The sequence below is a fragment of the Rhea pennata genome, chromosome 13 (genome assembly GCF_028389875.1).
Source record: "Rhea pennata isolate bPtePen1 chromosome 13, bPtePen1.pri, whole genome shotgun sequence".
Classification (NCBI taxonomy): domain Eukaryota; kingdom Metazoa; phylum Chordata; class Aves; order Rheiformes; family Rheidae; genus Rhea; species Rhea pennata.
The window spans coordinates 20,513,810-20,533,021 of record NC_084675.1 but is presented as its reverse complement, the minus strand read 5'-3'; the positions used below and the strand labels follow the sequence as shown (position 1 = coordinate 20,533,021).

Genomic DNA, 19,212 nt, shown 5'->3' with positions numbered 1-19,212 from the left:
TCAAAACAGTAGTGCAAGGTGTTCACCTTGAACATGGAAGGCACCAGATTCCCTGTTCTGTCCAACTGGTACTCAGCCCTGGGGTACCGTATCTCTAAATGTTAAGACTTCCAGCTATCCTGCAGTGATTGATCTCCTCTCCCCTTCCCTCTCCTCTCAAAGTTCAGTCTCATCTCGATGTAAAATGCAAACATTTCTGAAGTTTCAAGAAGCTGTACAAGACAAAAAGCATGCCCCATTCACTCAGGGTACACATCTGCCCCTTGTAAAAGTGCTACACAGCAGCTTTCTATTAGGAGTTTCCAAGGCTAGAATTTACACTTGAGGAGAAACAAAACCCACACACACACCTTAAACCAACTTTGTGACTTTTATTGATGGGCGACAACTTTATACTTCTAGATATCACTAAACTGTGTACAATTAGAAACTCAACATTATAGGAGAGCAGACAGCAAAATTAAACAAAGCAGACTTAAAGAAATATCAATCTTAATTATTTTGCCCATTTTTTAATTTCATGTACACAGAAGCATAAATGCAGTTTGAAATTTCTTAATAGCAATAAAGTTACAATCACCCATCTATATAGACTAACATCTTAACTCCAAATATTTGATCTGCAATGTGTACTTAAGCAGTTTCTCATCGCACAATTATTAAAATGTGTCTTCCTATTAGGAACCAGCAACTCTGCATTTTGTACGTTTGTACATTTTTTGAAGCACATAGGACCATTTCCATCTCATACACATCGGCTCATATTTTATCACTTATCAAAAACTATTGGGGAAGCAGAGAGCGTTTTTTATTTTTTTTATTTTTTTATTTTTTTTACTTAAGTAAAGATAAAACATTTTCACAGAAATCTACAAGTTCTGTTGCTGGTGCAGGGTTTTCTTCTACTACGCAATTAGAAAGTGGGAATTGAATGCAAATCCCCTTTTATTATCTTAGGATTCAGCATTAGCTCAGATTTTTTTTTTTTTTTTTTTTTTGTGATTCATGAGATTGAGTCTTTCAACCAAATGACTTCATTCTGCAAAGTCAAAAGTCTACACAAACTATGTTGTGCACAAACCCAAGGTAGCTTCCTTTTTCACTCTATCCCATAGTTGCAAGGGAAAAAAAAAAGAAAAGAAAAAGAAAGGATTCACTCAAAAGAGCATTTACAGGAGGAGGAAAAGTTAGTGATAGTTGGCGTTCTACAAAGCAGGTATCTTGCACACACACAGCGTAAAAGGGGAGAATTTCACAGCAGGTCAACTCGGCGGTAGTACAGGAGGTAGGCTGTGCGTTCTGCAGACGGCTTCACCACCTGGTACTGGTTTATCACTTTAACTGCCTGGTCATCGATGCGTAACCAGCCATTTAGACCAATTTGGAAGACGTCTGTAGTGTAATGGCCACCAGTTGCGCTGTTTCCATGATGATAGACAACTGTAAAGAGAAATTTATGATGCATATATATATATATATATATATATATATACATACACACACATACACACTATACACACACACTTCTATAAAGACAAACATTCTTAGTAAAATCAAGCAAAGCAGAAAAGTAGATTATACTATAGATTTTTGAGAACTTGGGAAGTAAATCTCATGGTAGCTTACATTTTAAACTACCGATGTTCTAGCATTTAGCTAACTGCAAGATAAACAAGCAAATCCTGGGTGATACCTCGAACTTAATTATTCAAAAGCTCATATTAGTAACTTTAAAATCATTCAATAAGCTCTGTTCTGTGGATGAGAAGTTCTAGACTGACAGAAGACTAAAGCATTATACTTATCCACAGAAGGAGTTAGGAAAAAAAAAATAGAAGGTTAACACACTTGCTCCAAAACGCTTTACATATACTCTCCAAATTTGTCCTGTGAAACTCACTATCAATACAAAAATTATACTGCCAGAGGCCATCCTGAATTTCCACAAAGAGCCAGGTATGTTATTTCCTTCTGTAATCTCAGCAGTCACAAAATTGAATCTAACCAAGTCATGTAAGGCCACCAGTACTGGCACAGATTCAGTGACATAAAAATTAAGATCTCCGGTTCTCCAGTTTATTATGTTCCTCTAATGCCAATGCAAACAAGCAGGTGTAAATTCTAAACTGTGCATGACTTTTACACTTTAGCGAATTACTGCCCAGATACTGTTTTCTTCAATACTAAAACACTTCTAAATTCTTAGTTTCCAGTCTTCACTACCAATTTAAGTCTTCCATATAACATTGCAGATAATCTCTTAAAAACATTTCCTCATACAAAAATAATCATCTCCAAATGAAACTTTTCCACCCACAATACACTATTCATACACTGCCAGCAGTTCTCATCTTGAGGGTTCAAAAAAACGCAAAGCAAGCATTCAAACAGCCATTTCAAATGACATCTGAAATATTTACACTCAGAACCTATGTTAAATGTAATTATGTTACGCCTCTATTTCAACTTCTGCTGATATTTTTCAGGATGGATCGCCTACAGAACTATGTTCATACAAGTTTTAAGCTGGAAAAAATATCAGATATAAAAATATGTGTATGCATATACACAGAAAAAAAAACTGTACGCAAGAATGACATACACAAGTTATTTCACTGCAATTTTACAGAAAATATTTTATATAATCCAGGGAACTCCAGAATTTCTAAAATTCTATATGCAGAAATTTTTTCACAATATTGGAACTAGAGGCATATAGACTAAAATACCTGCAAAGAGCCGGTAGGTTCTTTGGCCTTTAAAAATTTTGCTTTTCACACCAGGAGATAGTAGCTCTGGAAGAGGAAAGAAAGTCACAAAGACAACAGTTAGCAAGTTTAGAAATTCAGTTTCAACAGAGATCAATTATTTCTAACACAAACCAACAATAACAAATGAGAAAGTTTAACTGAATTGACTTCTGTAACCTATACAGAATGGTCAAAATTCTGCTATCTGGTATTGTAGGCATTGGTTTTTGAAGTAACCTGAGCACTAACATTTATGGAAGTGTTTAAAACTGCTGAGGAAAAAGAAAATACTGAAAAAAACAGAGTAATAGATCAGGCTATGTATTTTTTCTCTTTTCATTCCTACTATCATAAGATAACAAAAATCGATTTCAGACTCCAAGTCTTATAAAAACTGTTTTTGTCAATCAAGGTATATTAAACTAGTTCTAAAAATGTCCATTTTTAAAAGACATCAAAAATAGCAAATTAAGTAAAATAAAAGGGTACTATCTGACAAAGTCAAATCCACTTGAGATACAACCAATCATTTTTATTTACTTTTTTTTTCCCCTATCTGACATGCTGACTGGCTAACAGTCAATTTGTCAGCCTAAAAAAAGGTACAAAATTAAAAACATTTAATATGGCAAGTTTCAGATGCTAGATTATATGCACAATCTCACCCTTTGTTCAATCAGTATCTCTCAAAAAAAAGACCTCTGCAATATATTGTTAATCCTTGAACTACGGCTGGTCTTTAAGCTATATATTTGTAAAGAAAACCAACCAACCAAACCAAACTCTGCCTGCTTCCTTTCTGCGGCCACTGTTTGTTACAGTAATTTGTCACTTCTTTGAAATCCAATACAAAAATACCTAGTACTATGTAACAACAACCTTGTATAGCAACATACTACACATTCTGTTATCTTAATCCTTAAATCTGTACACACCCTCTACATGGCCAGTCCTATGCCTGATATGTGACAAAAGATTTCAAGGGTTTTCTCTATAATGTTTTTTTGCAATCCAGTGGCCCAAACTAATACACAGTAAATATCAAGCTTAGCAAGACTGAACCAGAAACCCAGATAGATTCTTTTTATGCAAAACAAAGCATTCAAGATATTAACTCCAATAATTAAGTTTCTAGAAAACAATACTGTCCATGAAGAAATGTTTCTTGTGCACAAACCTGGCTGCTGGAGAAAAGAACTGAAACAAGACACATACGCACACAGATATTGCCTGGGAAACATAATATTCCCCTCTCCTGCAACAGGGAAAACTTCTATTTAAAAATCTTTACCTTTACTAATTTCCAGATCAACAGGATACTCAATATTCTTGATAAGCTTCTGACATCCACCAGTTTTCTCATACACAAATCGCTTGAGGTGTAAAACAAGAACAGGAGGGAGTTCCTCTAGTGTCACTCTTCGACTGATCTCCACCTAATGTACATAGAACAAAGATGAAAGGAAAATAATTTTTTGTTAGCTACTCAAAATTACTCCTTTAAAAGAGTAATATTTAAAGTTAAGTAGTTCACCTGAAAAACAGAGATAAGGAGATTAAACATAATCTCAATAAGGAGATTATATATAATCAAAAAAAGCCTCTGTATTTGACAAACTAAGAACAAACCACGGTTGTCTTAGATTTTGGTGAATCTTAGAATAAAGATTGGTGTCAGTATCTAGAGTTTACGTTTATCTTAGACAATTTAAGTGCTCCGTAAATACAGACAGAACTGCAATGAGTTTCCGCCCACTGCTTATGACTATTGAAACCACTCTTAAATAATCTGAATGCTTTCCCACTTCAAATAGTGTCCTGATCATACTTCTCTTCCCTACTGAAATAATACTTAGATAGCAGACTCTTCTCAAGTTTTAACTCATGATATCTGTGTTCATCCATCCCCCTTCTCACCAAGGGAACCCTAAAATGCTGTTGCTTTCTAGTAAAACCACCTTCTCATAACAGCATTAAACCAAAGGTATTAAAAATAGCATTAATAGCAAATAGCATTAAACCAAACCTCAGAAGGAGGTAATAACATTTAATGTAGTAGAGCAACAGAAGAGTAGAGCCACAGTTTATTCCGCATTAACAAGATGACATTAAGTTCAAGAAGTCCCTCCTAAAGAGGAGTAAGCTTTCACATCGGCTGTCAAAAAATCAATTAGTTATCACGATCAGGTGCTTTGGAACAGATCAGCAGTTAAGAGTATTCTTTAACAAAAGTGTATTAAAAAAAAAAAAAAGTTCTGAAGAAAAAAATGGGGAAAAATATAGATTAAAACTACACTTTTTCAAAAAAAACCCTAAAGATTTAATGTTATACAAAGTTACAACCAAACCGACTGAACGCTTGCTATCTGAAAACTAGGCTCAGAATTAGAAAAGAAAAACATTTGGTCTACCTAGAAATTATGAAGTAAAAAGCAAGTCTCTAGGTAACCACTTTAAATTCTCCTGAATTTTTTGATTGAGAAAAAATTCAGATACACTTTTTTATAGTAAATGATCAGCACACTCTTATTGAATACAGGTTCCAACTCCACTAGAGCCTCCTAACCAATGGGGGAAAAGCTATTACCTTATTCCACCATGAAAATTAAAATGTGGATTCATGATGCTGAAAGCAAGTAGGTTTTGTAGGGTATTTGATTTCCTAATCAATCTGAGCTGATCCAGTTTAACAGATGTAACATTTGGAACAGAAATAGTTTCCACAAACAGTGCAGAATTTCACCTACATCTTAAGGCAACATCTATAGCCTTAAGGCTACGATCCTGGTTACATCAGCAGCTTCACTGAGCAGGATTTTTTTTGTTGCCCATTTTTCCTTTAAACCAGCAAGCCAGACAGGGCCCTGTTCTTTTCCATTCAACAAGCAAGCTCTTGCTGGTGCCCATCCCCTCACTCTCCAGAAAATAACATCGAGAAAAAGCAGCTAAAAGGCAAACACTGAAAGCAAAGACTATGACAAGACGTTTACATAATTCTCATGAACTCATGAGAGAGCTACCATGTCAGCATGGAACAGCTTATGCTTTTAAGGAGTAAATCCAGGGAATCTTTATATACAGAAATAAAATACATTTGATTCATCTGGTTTTTACTGGACCAATATTTTCCTATACACAGTCTTCTGAATTTCAAATCTTAAGTCTTTGAGTTCAAAGTTCAATGAAAAAAAAGAAGAATCCCCAACGCAGAGCAGGAACAGCAGGACACACAAGAACATTTCTGCAGTGGTTTAACTAGGTCCCATTCTCCTCCATCAGCAACCAAGCTGGCGTATGGGAACACATGGCTGCCCCCCAGCCGCACCACTTAGTCAAGCACATTAGCTTAAACCACCGATCAGTGCAGTTCTGTGTTACAGTGTCAGACAGCACAGCAGCAGCTGAGGAGCAAGCCGGTGCTTTGCTGTGCTGACTCTGCTAGGGGACACTGATTTCTGGCATCAACATTACCTGCAAAAATTGCCACAAACATTTGTTTAGTGAGTATGAATCAGAGCGCTAGGAAAATATTTATAAGATCTTCCTGGAGTTCGGAAACTCCAGGGGGTGTGGAGACTCCTTCTAGGGAATTTGTGGAAGCTAGCTTAGAAAACATGAACAGGTCTACAAACAGGAAAAAAAGGCTGAAAAAAAATCACTATAGTGAAGTTTATTAAAGTCTTTTAAAAAATACTAACAGTTGAAATGTTTGAAGATTTAACTAACTGATCTGCAAGACCATAAAGAACCAGAACTGCTTTCTTCAAATGCTAGTGAACAAGTAAAATTGATAGAGATCAATGAACCATCTTTCCACTTTGGATATCTATTTTCATTTAAATGCCTATCCATTTTTTAACACCGTATGGGAATCAAATTTGTTGTTAAACACAAAAAATTCAAAGTCAACTCAGTCATTTTTATTAAAAAAAAATCTGCAAAAATTAAGTGAAATAATTCACATACAATTGGAGATTATTTTTTCTGTATCTATTTCTCATGCCCATCACTTGTAAAGAATGCAATTCAGATTAAACAAAATTAGAACACAAAAAACTTAAAATAGTCTTGAGCACTGAAATAAAATGGTACGCCAAATACTGCGTTAAGAAATTGAAATATCAACAGAGGTGAGCTTAATACCTCTTAACAACTGTCATCTAATTTGTTATGAAGAAAGAGTAAAACAGTTCTGATACTCTTTGCTAACAACATTTTAAAAGACTGGCAGAATCAAAGCAGAGGTTATGGTTCAGGTTTTCTAGATAAGCTAATACTTACAATGATACCGTTTTCAGCTTTATCAATAGTTTCAGTAATCCATATCTGGAAAACAGAGACGAAATGCTTCCTCGCAATAAAATTACTATCTGTAAAGCCCTATGCTTGCTCTAAAGCGTGCTCAGTATTTGTCTTCAGTATTTTCACTGTGATTCGTAATACATAAGAACTATTTTGACTTGAATTTCTTTTGAATAAAAGATCTAAAAGATATTGTGAGTATTTCTACCTAGACACTAAAATGTAAACCAGACCAAACCTCGAGCACCTAAATTGAACACCCATTTCTTCCAAAACCTGTAACTGAACCCTGAGTTGTCAGTAAAGAAGTTATAAACCATCTGCAGCAAAAACGAAAAAATGAATGCCTAGTCCAATAAAGATCCATGTGGTAAATCGTGATGACCCTCCATTGCAAACATTTCTTCCACATAGAAGACAACTGGAGAAACGTTCTCTCACATTCACTCCTACTGGGCAAATAAAGCAGACAAACTTCAGCTATCTGAACATAAGGAAGAACTTTTTCACTGTAAGGGTGTCTGAGCACTGGAACAGGTTGCATAGAGAGGTTGTGGAGTCTCCATCCTTCAGTTATTCAAAAGCTGTGCGGAGGTCTGTTCCAACCTCAAACATCGTGCAATTCTGTGATCCAGCTTCAACTTTTCAAAAAATTAAAATACAAAAAAAAAAAAAAAAAGAAGAAGAATCTATGCTTTGTCTGATCATACATTTATTAGCAGAATTTAGACTAATATACACAGAAATAAAATGCAAGTGAGAACAACTGCAATCAAAGAGTCTCTTTCCATTCTGGTCTGTTAAAAGTAGTTAGGAATACTGTATGCAGAATTTTCATCTGAGCATTCAATGCACAGCTTTTTCTTTCTTTAATAACTCACAGTAAACAAACCATATGCAGCAAGACAACACTGCAGTTTTTTTAAAAAAAATAGCTATTTCTCTATATAACAAGTTCAAGTGTAATGCCAAAAATATGCTTTTCCTCCTATATATTTATCTACCACAACATCATGTATTATTATTTGAAAACTAAGTAAAAAAACTTGCAGAATTGCATGAGGAAATACAATCAAATGTCCTATTATTCGGAGTGACCAAGAATCACAAGAATCAGAGAAATCTCAGAAGATCCTCCTGCCCAGTGTGAATCAATCATAACTGTGTAAATCTTGACTCATGTGCCTCTAATCTTCTCTTAAAGCAGTGAGAACTCCAAAAACACCGCAGGCAATCTAGTCTAGGTTCTCATTCCCATTTCCTGTTCAAGTATCACAGAAAAATGAGGCTCTTCCTTTCCTTAAGCCTTGAATTCTGTTCCATTGCTTTGCTTCTATGTTTTCTCTTTTCACTGCTGAACAGCTCTTCTGCCTCAGTTTTATTGTTTATGTCACAACTTTTAGACTATCAATCATTCTCATTGCTCTCTTCTGGACATTCTCCAACTGGAGAATATCTTTCTCGAGGTGCTGACCTAAAACTAAGTATCATATTCCTGACAGGATTTTTCTAGGACTGCGTAGAGCAAACAAATCAACTATATAGTATCAAGAAATACACATTGAATGGAGGAATTATTGGCTATTGAAGATTACAGATTATCAATCTGGACAGAAAGATAATGATGATACTAGGTTAGAGTTAGCTCTCTTTGGATAAGACAGCAAAAGTCATCCAAAGTATTACGCTTTACCACTGCAGTACACTTTGAAAAGATGAGAAATAGTGTTCAAGTAATTATTTGTCAGTCAAGAGAAATATATATAAAAAAATCTTTTAAAAATATTTAATATTTGACTATAAAAAGAGGTAAACAGAACACACCTCTTGCTTGGTTTTTGTGGTATAACCTTGAACAGACTCTCTTGCCACCAAACTTTCCAATGCATCCTGAACCGTACGTATTTTGTCAGACTGGATATCCAGTTGTAGAGTGAAGAAAGGTTGCAGTGTAGCAGACTCCTTAGAGCTCTGCTGATAAACAACAGATCTACGGAGAAAAAAGTTTACAATTTATAAAACAGTATTTTTAAATATAGAACTTTCAAGTAAGTACAGACTGAAGTCTACCTCAGTAACATAATGTATAGTTAATTCAAAGCTAAAAGATACACAAATACAAAAACAGTTAAGCACGAGTTTTAATAGCTTAAATCCACTTTACTACAAGTAAAATGGTCTTCACATCCATTAATAACATACAGAATAGGATAGTATTTAAACTGGTTTACCTATGGAAGTATTAAACCATTTATTGGATAACCAAAATTTTTTGCGAAAATGCTCAAATTTGTGGTCATGCATTTAAAAAGATTCACTGCAGGACTCTGTTTTCCCAACAACAGGTAGTAATATCAAAGAAATCTGAAACTGCTCACAAAAACACTCAATGTGAAAAGGAAAGGAAATTACCCTACTACAAAGTAGAACAAAAAAAAAGTTCTTAAATTTCTATCTTGAGTCTTCAGATAATTTTAACTTTTTTTTTTCTAAGTTGGAAAAAAAAAACCCCAAACATTTACCTATTTCACAATAGCACACAGTACAAGCCTGATCTAATAAAAAAGAAGAAATTTAAAGAAAGTGGAAAAAAGTTTACATTAAAAAAGGCACTTAAGTTACCTCAGGACTATAGTTAGGTTTAATATAAACTTAAAATAAAGCTTTAAAATAAAGTTCATGCTATACTTAATTGTCATCTCAGCTTGGCAACTGTAGTTTTTTCCTGTGCTGCAAACCACAAAATATTTCTGTTTTGTGAAATATACATTTTTCTGGGAAAGTTGTTTGTAAGCTAGATGGTTTTGCTGTGAGGCACAGAATGCTTATATGAAAATCCAAAACAATGATGATTCCTAACATTTTAAATCATTTGTGATTATGCTAGATTTTTCAAGTTGTTTTTGAAACAGATCTTCAGAAATGCTATATACTAGTGCTTATCTAGCTGTATGTTTTACTGCAACAATTTCAACCAAGTCCAGATTCTTCAATCAAAATACTTAGATTTTCAGTTACCTCACTAAGATCAATTTCACAGTGCTTTTAAATTGTTGGCTTTAATCCTACCATATGAAATTTAAATTATGCTCTGTCCAGGACTGGCATTTCCTTTTCTTCCCATCATTTTCTGTGCCCTCTGTCTAGATACAAACTGGAGACTTTTGTAAAACTGCCCTGTTAAGTGGACTCTAATTTCAGTCTTTTGAAACTTCTACTGAAAACAAAACTAGTAAATATAGTTCTATTTTTTATTTTGAAAGCAACACTTTCTTTAAAAAGGCCTAGTTGCTTAAAAAATGTGGTTTTGTACAGTCAATTAAATTGTTTATTTCTTGTACTGTTTAGCTCATGAAAGTACCTCACAAAGCTTGAAAGCAGGAAAGTAATTAACAGAGCTGTACTTCAGGGAGCAAAGCTGAAATTTTTCAGGATCATGTATGAAACGATAACACGAGTTTAACGCCTGTACTGAAAACTCCTGCCAAAATGACTCCTTTGATTCAGGCAATGCCCCGAAGCACATAAAGCTATCCACTTTATATTGACAAATACATATCTTTTAGAGGAAAAAGCCTATGAAAAAACAGTAGCATCTTTATTTCCGTTTAACACTTTCTTCTTGACTATATTTCAGGACAAAACTTTCAACATATGCCAAGTATATTGTTTAAGTAAACAAACCCTCTACTGTGCAAGTCTTGCTCATTTTGGATACACTTCCCAACCTCCTCCTTAGGCCAACCATTACTTAATATGATAATCAAAAGAAAATGCTATCAATTCCAACTGTTTTGAGGTCCATACATTAAAGATTAATAATATGAGCGATACTCTGAAAAGTAAATACTAAGAAAAAATATTTCTTTAAATAAGTAGTTAGAAATTAAATTGTAACACTCCTTCAAAAGATATACAGAAATGGATTTGACAGCAGTATCTTTGCAAGACTGGTTCTATATAACAAAATTATTGATTGTTTATAAATTAGTTTTGGTCAAAGGAAAAAAGCATTATTTTCAATAAATATTTCGCGTACTGTAAGAATTCTACTACCAGCATAGTTCCAAGAAAAAATTTCAAGAAAATACACACCGGCCATTACCACCGTGCTTAAACTGCAGCTCTAGAATGCACTGACAGTGAAAGAGATACAGGCCTTGCTGAGAAATCTACTCTTACTTCCTCAAAGCAAAATGCTGCTCGAGAACGAACACATACTTGACATATTTGATTTATTTTCTTTAAAAAAAAATTACAGTCCATTTTAAGAGAAGTCAGTGGTACTAATGGAAATATTTAGCAGACTTCTGACTGGATTCTGAGCTAGCTTGCATAACAAATATTTGAAATTCATACAAGCTGAAAACCAAAAGGCACTCTTGATCATGAACAAACCAGATCCTGATAGAAATGTGTACTGACGTGTTTAGATTCAAGTTTCTCATAGTTTAAAAAAATAAAAAAAATAAATAAAATAATCATATAAGCAACTACGCCTAGATAGGCATGTAATGGACAATTAAAGCCCTGAAGGGAGACTACAGTTTTCCAAGCCAGAAGATGCCAATTCAAACCATGTTTTCCCAGATGCCTTTACAATTTGATTTTTATGATACTTTCATTTGGTGGATCTCTACTTGCAATTTTGTATTCAGTCCTTCCTATCTCCACCCTGAGCCTCAGAGAAGAAAGCTTTCCAACATCTCAACATGGGATATTGTTTCTGCGGTAAAATGTGTGACCTAGTTTAGAGGCTGAATAAAATGGGTGTGGTGGCAGATGTGGGACTGGGCTCTGTGGTTCTGTTGCTCAGTGCAAGTTTTTCCTTTTTCAGTATCACCTCCATTTTACTTGATTTTCTGTCAATTTTTACGGAATGGTGTCTTCTAAATATTCTTTATTTAACAAACTAATGAAATCCTACACAGACCTGAACAACTCTGGCCATGACAAATACGTTCAGGGTATTAACAGTACCTCAGCCACGTGAACATACCATCAAAACGGAATTTCATCAATACATACAAATAGCCATCTGCCAATTTCTATGGAAAATATAATTTTATTTGCCAGTTGTCTGACTCAAATCCCTGAAGAAAAATTTCAATGCATTTCGCAAGCGGAAGGCACTAGCCCGTGTTATTCATGCCTGTAGACTGAATACCTGGCAACGCAAGGAGTCAAATACTAGCAATTAAATGTCTGTCAACTTAAACATAATTTTGCAGCTCTACATTTTTGTTTTGGAATATGTTTTTCCTTGGTGTTTATCCTGCTTTTATTCTAAGTTATAAGTTTCTCCAAACAAATCATAAGGCTTCCTTTCCAAAAAATATTCTTCCAGTACCTATTTTCTGCCTTCCTCTGGTATCAGGCCTGAATATAAGTAATGTCCCACATTCCTTTCGTTCCTGTAACAGCTTGTAGTGATTTACATTTTTCCAAACTTCTTTCATCTTTAATGTTTTATTTATGAAATATTATAGCTTTCTTGCTTCTGAGAAGTGTAAGTCTCTATAAAGAGCAGAAAGTCAGTCGTTCTCAATTTTAATCTATTCTCTTACTGACTGGATTAAATTCTTTAAAAAAGTCTCACTATTAGTTAGTATTACTATATACAAAATGAGTTTAGACTCCTGAAAAATTAGGCAGCTGTAAAGTTCTTTGGAATTCTTAAATATAAACAGAAAAAGCATACGTATCTCCAACTTCTATGTGCAACTGAGGAGTTTTGTTCTCAATCTCAGTAAGATTCAGACTGTGCAAATCATAGAATGCTTTCTGACCGTGCTGTCCGTCTTCTGAAACCTCTCTTGCATAACAGTGCTTTCTGGTAAGATACTAACCTCATGTGGCCAGAAACAAAAGTACAAAATCGTCTCCTACTCAACATGGTAAAAGACGGCCAGCAAAGCAGAAGAAAAGGTTAACTGTGAAGGCAAGGCAGCCCGCAATCTCAATAACTTTTGCTGAATAGTATTATACCTTATATGACCACCGAAAATATCAGTGATTGGAGTCTGAATAAAGTCAGCCTGTCGAGTGACTGACGATTTGTTGCGAGGTCCCACTTGCTCCCATTCATCCTCACTGCCTTCTCCTTGTTCATCCTGCTCCTCCTCTTCATGAGCAGTCTGTGCCTCAGGACCATTGGAAACTGAGAGTTCTTAAAAGGAAAAAGAAAAAGAACATATATTGATTTTACAAATAAAACATGTACACAGATAAAGAAATTGAAAGAATAAAAACCAGCAAGAATAATTTTCAGAGGACAAAATGTTTTCAGAGCTCACAAAGTTTTCTGAAGGACTGAACAAGAGCTTTTAAGAACACTCCAGCAACACTCACAGCTGGACTTATTTCTGTGTGTGTGTGTGTGTGTGTGTGCGCGCGCGCGTGCACGCGTGTATTTTTATATATGTATATATATACACACATATATAAAAATGCAGCTCACTGATGACTATGTAAACAGATGTAGTTTTTTAAAACAATTTATATTTTTATTACTAAATTTATGGGGTTGAAAATTGGAAAGTCAAGTATTGTTCTGGAGGTGTAATTCTGTCATCATTAAGTATGACTCCTTTTCTGCATTAACATTTTACAGGGACCTCAAGGTTTAGCAAGTATTTTCTTTCTGAGTGCCAAAGTCAACAGCCTATATACTGAACACAGCTAAGAAATAAAATAGGAAATAATCATTTTATACTATTAAAACAAAATCTACCATGTTAAAGAAAAGCTGGATAATCTGTGATCTTTATTCTGTATCTAGATAAGACTAAAAGTATTTTGTTTCATTTTTTTAGTGGGGCATCCAAACATAAAGACACTAAAATAAAATGGCATTTTAGGCTGCTTGTAAATCTCAATGCTTCTTTCAAAGAAACTAACTTTTTGTTTTGTATTTCTCACCTTTGTCAGTAAGACATTTAAAAATAATTTGTATGCTGTTTAAAATTGGATATAAACTAGCAATTACTCTAAATGTTTGCTATTGAGAAAAGAAGAGCTTAAGAGTTGTTTAAAGATCAAAAATATACCAGTATAGTTTGTCAGTGAACTATTACAGAGAGCCCCAGCAAACAACTAACTCTGCAGACCTGCATGGCAGAGAAACATATCTGTACTTAAGACAAACCCAGACAACTCAAGTTTAGCCTCAAATAATGTTCTCAGTTGAGCTCACTAAAAAATCTGTAACAGAAATTTATTGTTTAGGAGAACAGGGTATACATCTGTTATCAAATGTTATCCCAATTGTTTTTAAGCAATACACACTAACACTTCAGATCATTTGTAAACTTGGAAGGAATTGACTCATTTTACCCTCTGGCCAGATTTTAACAACAGATTATTTCAATGTCTTTCTTGAGTCCTCTAAAAAGTTGCATTCCATCCCCATCTCAACACCTATTCCAAACATTGCTCTACACTACAGAGTATCACAAAAAGAGAAAAAGAGATCTTTACAGATATTTGACAGGAATTAAGTTTGCTACAAAAAAAACTAACTTTCATTATGTGGAGAGAGAAGTTTCTTTAAGGTCAGCATTTCTTCATGCAGTCCATTGAGGATAAATCCCAAATATTCTTCAGCATCCTCTTGTCTGCCCTGAATAAACAATTTTTTTTCAGTAATTAAATTGAAAATATGAAAATGTCATATAAGAGTAGATAAAAGACAAAGAATTTCTGGCGTTTCTATTAGTTATTTACCAAGTATTCAGCAGCTTAGGTGGAAAGTCAAATAAAGTTTAAATTTCACTCTAGCAACACTCTACTAACAATTTCAAAGCGAATCCATATATTAATTGCTTATCAGTCATGAAGCACACACACACATAAGCCTGACTAGGATATGAGCATTTTTTTAATTATTATTTTTCTCAGTACATACTGAATATAACATGCAAGTCAGTAAATTTATTTTGGCAACTTCTTTTAAAAGAAGTGCTATAAGAAATTGCAGTTGAACCAAGTCCAAATCAAAAGGTGGTTCAAACCATTATCTTCTCTTCAACTAAAACTAAACCTGGACCATTATTTTTAAAGTCTCTGTGGACCTCCAAACATTTCAAGCTGAATCTCAAGCAGAAATGAACAATTACTCATTTCTTAGTTTAAATGTAAATCACTGCAATGTATTCCCAAAAAAGACTATAAACTGATGTTCTATTCCAATCATATTTTTCTCAGGGTTATGGCATACTAAACTACCAAACTATTATGGTGAATACCTTCCAATAATTTATTCAAGTTCCAAGGTTGTCTAACTTCACTATAACAAACTAATTGATTTTAGTGATACTTAAGCACAGAACCCATTTTATGATTTTTAAGTTGTTCTAAAAAGTTAGTAGCTGCCTTGAGATGCAATTACAAAAGTCTTAAGAGATTTGTAAACCACACCTTTTCTGACAGACTTGACTTGATAACCGTCAAAAGTCTATAAATATATGTAGGTTCAAAGGCAGCTCCTGGTCGGATGTCTCTCACAATTTTATCACCTAAAGCTGCAAGACAAAGAAAAGTAATGTTTAAATAAGCCACACTGTGAGATAGTGAAACAAAAACTTAAAGGTTAATTAACGGCGTAGCAGGCTGATGATAAATCCTGTTTCTTCATTAAAGAAATACAATACACTATACATATAACACAATAAAGCACCTGAAAAACATGAGTTCTCAAAATATACAAAATGTCTGACCATTCAGGCTGCGTGAAGACAGTTTGTTTCTCCCCAGAAATTCAACCTTACTTAAACTATAGTCATATCAGCTAAAATTACCACACACACAATCTCAGAATTTTATCAACTTTTTTTTTAAGCAGTATTAAAAGTTGAACAGCATGCTTATGTTTTTCTATATTACACTTCAACCTCTGCTTCACACATCACTGAACTTTGGAATTCAAAATTATGTTTTATTAATAGTTTTACTACTGTTTTACACCAATGACTCAAGTTCATATTCATAAGATAAAAGCCTCATCTATAAACTTTCTTTAGAACTTCTTACATCACCATACATTGACTTACAGATGGTAAAGCTGACACAGCAGTTAGTACTCTCTTTTTACAGTCAACACTACAAAACTAACAGAAAACAAGAATATCTACAATCACCATAGAAGAATAATTTTTGGTTCTATTTAAATTTTTGTACTTCTTCAGTATTCAGAGAACTCTCCTTTAATCTTTTATGTATTTGTAATTCTAATGGATCACTTTTCCTCCCTGCAGCAAAAAAGCAACAAATGGTTTGACAGAATTTTCAAACTAATGGTGATACAAGGCCTGAGAAACTATACTTGAAAACTACAGAACACAATTAAAATGACCTAGAATTAAACTAAATTGCATAAGATGGTAAGATTTGTTTTACAGAGGGGAAAAAACACTTAAGCAACAAACCACAGAAACGTCTGAAGCATTTGGAAATCACTGGAACAAGCAATCCCATGTATTTTCTTATAACGGTACATAAACACACTCTCGAAAGTGTTTCATATTTGTTTAAGTTTGTAGTAAAACAGACTTGGATTAGAGATACAAACCAAACCTACAGGATCATTTAAGTACATTGAAAAATGCTCTATTCCTCACTAAATAACCATGACTGATCCTAAGCACACATTAGCAAGAATTACAAACTTTCAAAGCTTTCACATTTCAATAGTACATAGGGTCAAGGAAGAAATTAATTAGCTAATATACCTGTAGGCAGTCTCTAATCACTAAATAGACCATAACATGGCCTGTTTTGTTCTGAATGAAAACAAGTCTTGACTGTTCAGGACAAAGACATGTATGAGCATAAAAAAACCACAGCTGAAGATACATAAGTAAGAAGTACAGTAAAATACAATGAAATACCAGATGATTTCATTAGAAACAGCATGTTCTTAGAAGGCATCTTAATTAAGTTAACCTTTTAAAAAAAATCTATTCTTACTGCACTTGTAGGTTTAATCTACCAAATAGAAGAAAGAATATAATGAAACATCTACGAGTTCTTGATATTAATTACCATTAAGGAAAAGCATTGTCAGAAGAGTAACAGCAAATTTTGAAAGTCGTCAAGGAATCCCAGGGAATTAAAGAGCCACAGAAGGGCTCAGCACCAGCATTAAAGCACTCGGGTACATAGCACAGGCAGATCCTTATCCCAAAGCCCTGTTGTATTTTGAAGACTCTTCACCACTTATTCCCACTCACCTTGTTTTGCTTTAGGAGGTACAGGCATATTAGTGAACTCATTCATTAGACGAACACTGAAACAGAATGGAAGGAACAACTAGACATGAGCACAAGTTAAGACTTAACAGGGCAAATAATAAAATTCGATTATTGTCACTACCAACAACCAAAAAAATCAAAGGATATCACAATAAAGTCTTAGTAAGTCCAGACACAAGAATCAATGTGACCGTTGCTAATAAAGTAGAAGTTTCTTCCAGCTCTCACAGTTCGCTTTTGCAACTTACATGCTATTTGAAAAGAACACTCATCAGACAGGCAACAGGAGGTATTTTTCATGACTAAGTAAGCAATTGTAAAATACTAGGTTCATTATAGTAAGTCAACTGTCATAAAAAAATAAAAAAAAACAAAAAAAAAAATACTTCTAGATACATAGCAATTTTCATTAACTACAATAAACTATCATTTGTTACATACTTCTTCACAACCTTAGTCAGATCATAGACTTTAAAATAAGCTACTTACAAACTGTCTATCATTGGTGTTGAGGTACACGGCCGTTGTGATTTTGAGTATATTGGAATGGACTTCATTAAATGATACATTGGAGGGCAAGCAACCAAAGCTTGAAGTGTCTATGCAGCAGCATTAAGGAAATGCTCAGAAAATGTAATTCGTATGTTAACCAAGTATTTAATCCCATTAAAAATGATACATTAAACAAAGTTAAATCTGTTAGATACCAAAGATCAATCCAATAACTAAACTGGAGCTGATGGCCAGCCTTCTCTCACAACATTAAGTATTAACGTTCAGAAGTTATGTTAAAGAAACCCTGCATTTTATAATACAAAGTGATTTAACCAACATTTTAATCATTTCAAATACTTTAGCTAATGGTGAAAGTACTGTTCAGTCTGGGTGTGGGGAAGGGAGGGGAGCATGAGAGCTTTCATAGGAAATGTGTTCTAAAACTAACAATTTGAAAATTAGCAAGTGACAACCTGGAACATACATATTTTCTTAAAGAATAAAAGCAGCCAACTCAGACTTCAAATTAAAGGTGCTAACTCACCCTCATAACAACAAAAAAAATGCAGAGACATGAAAATCTTCAATGCAAGAGGGAGTCTGGAGCAATCAGTAGAACTATGGTATAACCTTTGCAGAAAATATTTTAAAATATTATCAAAATCAGGGGTACATGAGGAGAATAGTGAACACAAGATATGTATTAAAAGATAGGGGAGGCAGGAAAATGCAAAAGTCACTGACCTCAACAGCCAGAGATATTAATTTGATTCCTATAGTTTGCAAAAATTCAGTTACAATTTTTCATGCAACATTTTAAGATTGAAAACCTGAGGGTTAATATAGATAATCACTTGAGTGAGGGTGTGGTTATATAAGATAAAAGCTAATACTTTGAACTGCTGGTCTGGAAATAGGTTACTAAGATCTGCAATGATCAGTCTTGAAATTAGTCAGCCTATTTTCACAACAATATTAGCAGTTAAAGTAGAAGCATGTTAATTGTCACTAACATTGAAGCAGAGATAACATGACAAAAAAAACTCCAAAAAAGTGATTGTTAATCACTAACAAACTAGCACTGAAGAACGCATATTTCTGTTACCCAAGGCAACATTTATTTTCAGAGGCGAATACAATTCAAATACACAAAGTATTAAGAGCAAGCTAATATTCCATCCCTTTGTAAAAAATTACACAACTGCATTCACACAGACGACGTTACTGACAACCTTCTCAACAGAAAACCAGAAAACCATCAATTTACCAGACTGCTAAAACAAAACCCAAAAAGCTACTAATAAACTGAGAAATAAATTCAAAAAGAGAAATAATCTCTTAAACTGATTCACAAATAGCCATGACCAGAAATCAGGAGAAGGTTTTCAGTCACGAGACAGTTACAGTTCTAACAT

The 19,212-nt window shown here is 34.1% G+C and overlaps 1 protein-coding gene across 1 annotated transcript in view; it reads right to left on the bottom strand.

Moving 5' to 3' along the window:
• Positions 1–351: 351 nt before the first annotated feature.
• Positions 352–19,212, bottom strand: part of USP10 (ubiquitin specific peptidase 10) — a 54,263-nt gene continuing 35,402 nt past the window's right edge. Inside the window, exons 6-14 of the mRNA XM_062586696.1 lie at positions 17,792–17,901; positions 17,282–17,337; positions 15,471–15,574; positions 14,574–14,673; positions 13,041–13,221; positions 8,877–9,042; positions 4,042–4,186; positions 2,730–2,795; positions 352–1,440 (exon numbers count right to left, since the gene is read on the bottom strand). Coding sequence (XP_062442680.1) covers positions 1,253–1,440; positions 2,730–2,795; positions 4,042–4,186; positions 8,877–9,042; positions 13,041–13,221; positions 14,574–14,673; positions 15,471–15,574; positions 17,282–17,337; positions 17,792–17,901 — 1,116 coding nt within the window. The 3' untranslated portion in view covers positions 352–1,252. The remainder of the gene's footprint in view (positions 1,441–2,729; positions 2,796–4,041; positions 4,187–8,876; positions 9,043–13,040; positions 13,222–14,573; positions 14,674–15,470; positions 15,575–17,281; positions 17,338–17,791; positions 17,902–19,212) is intronic.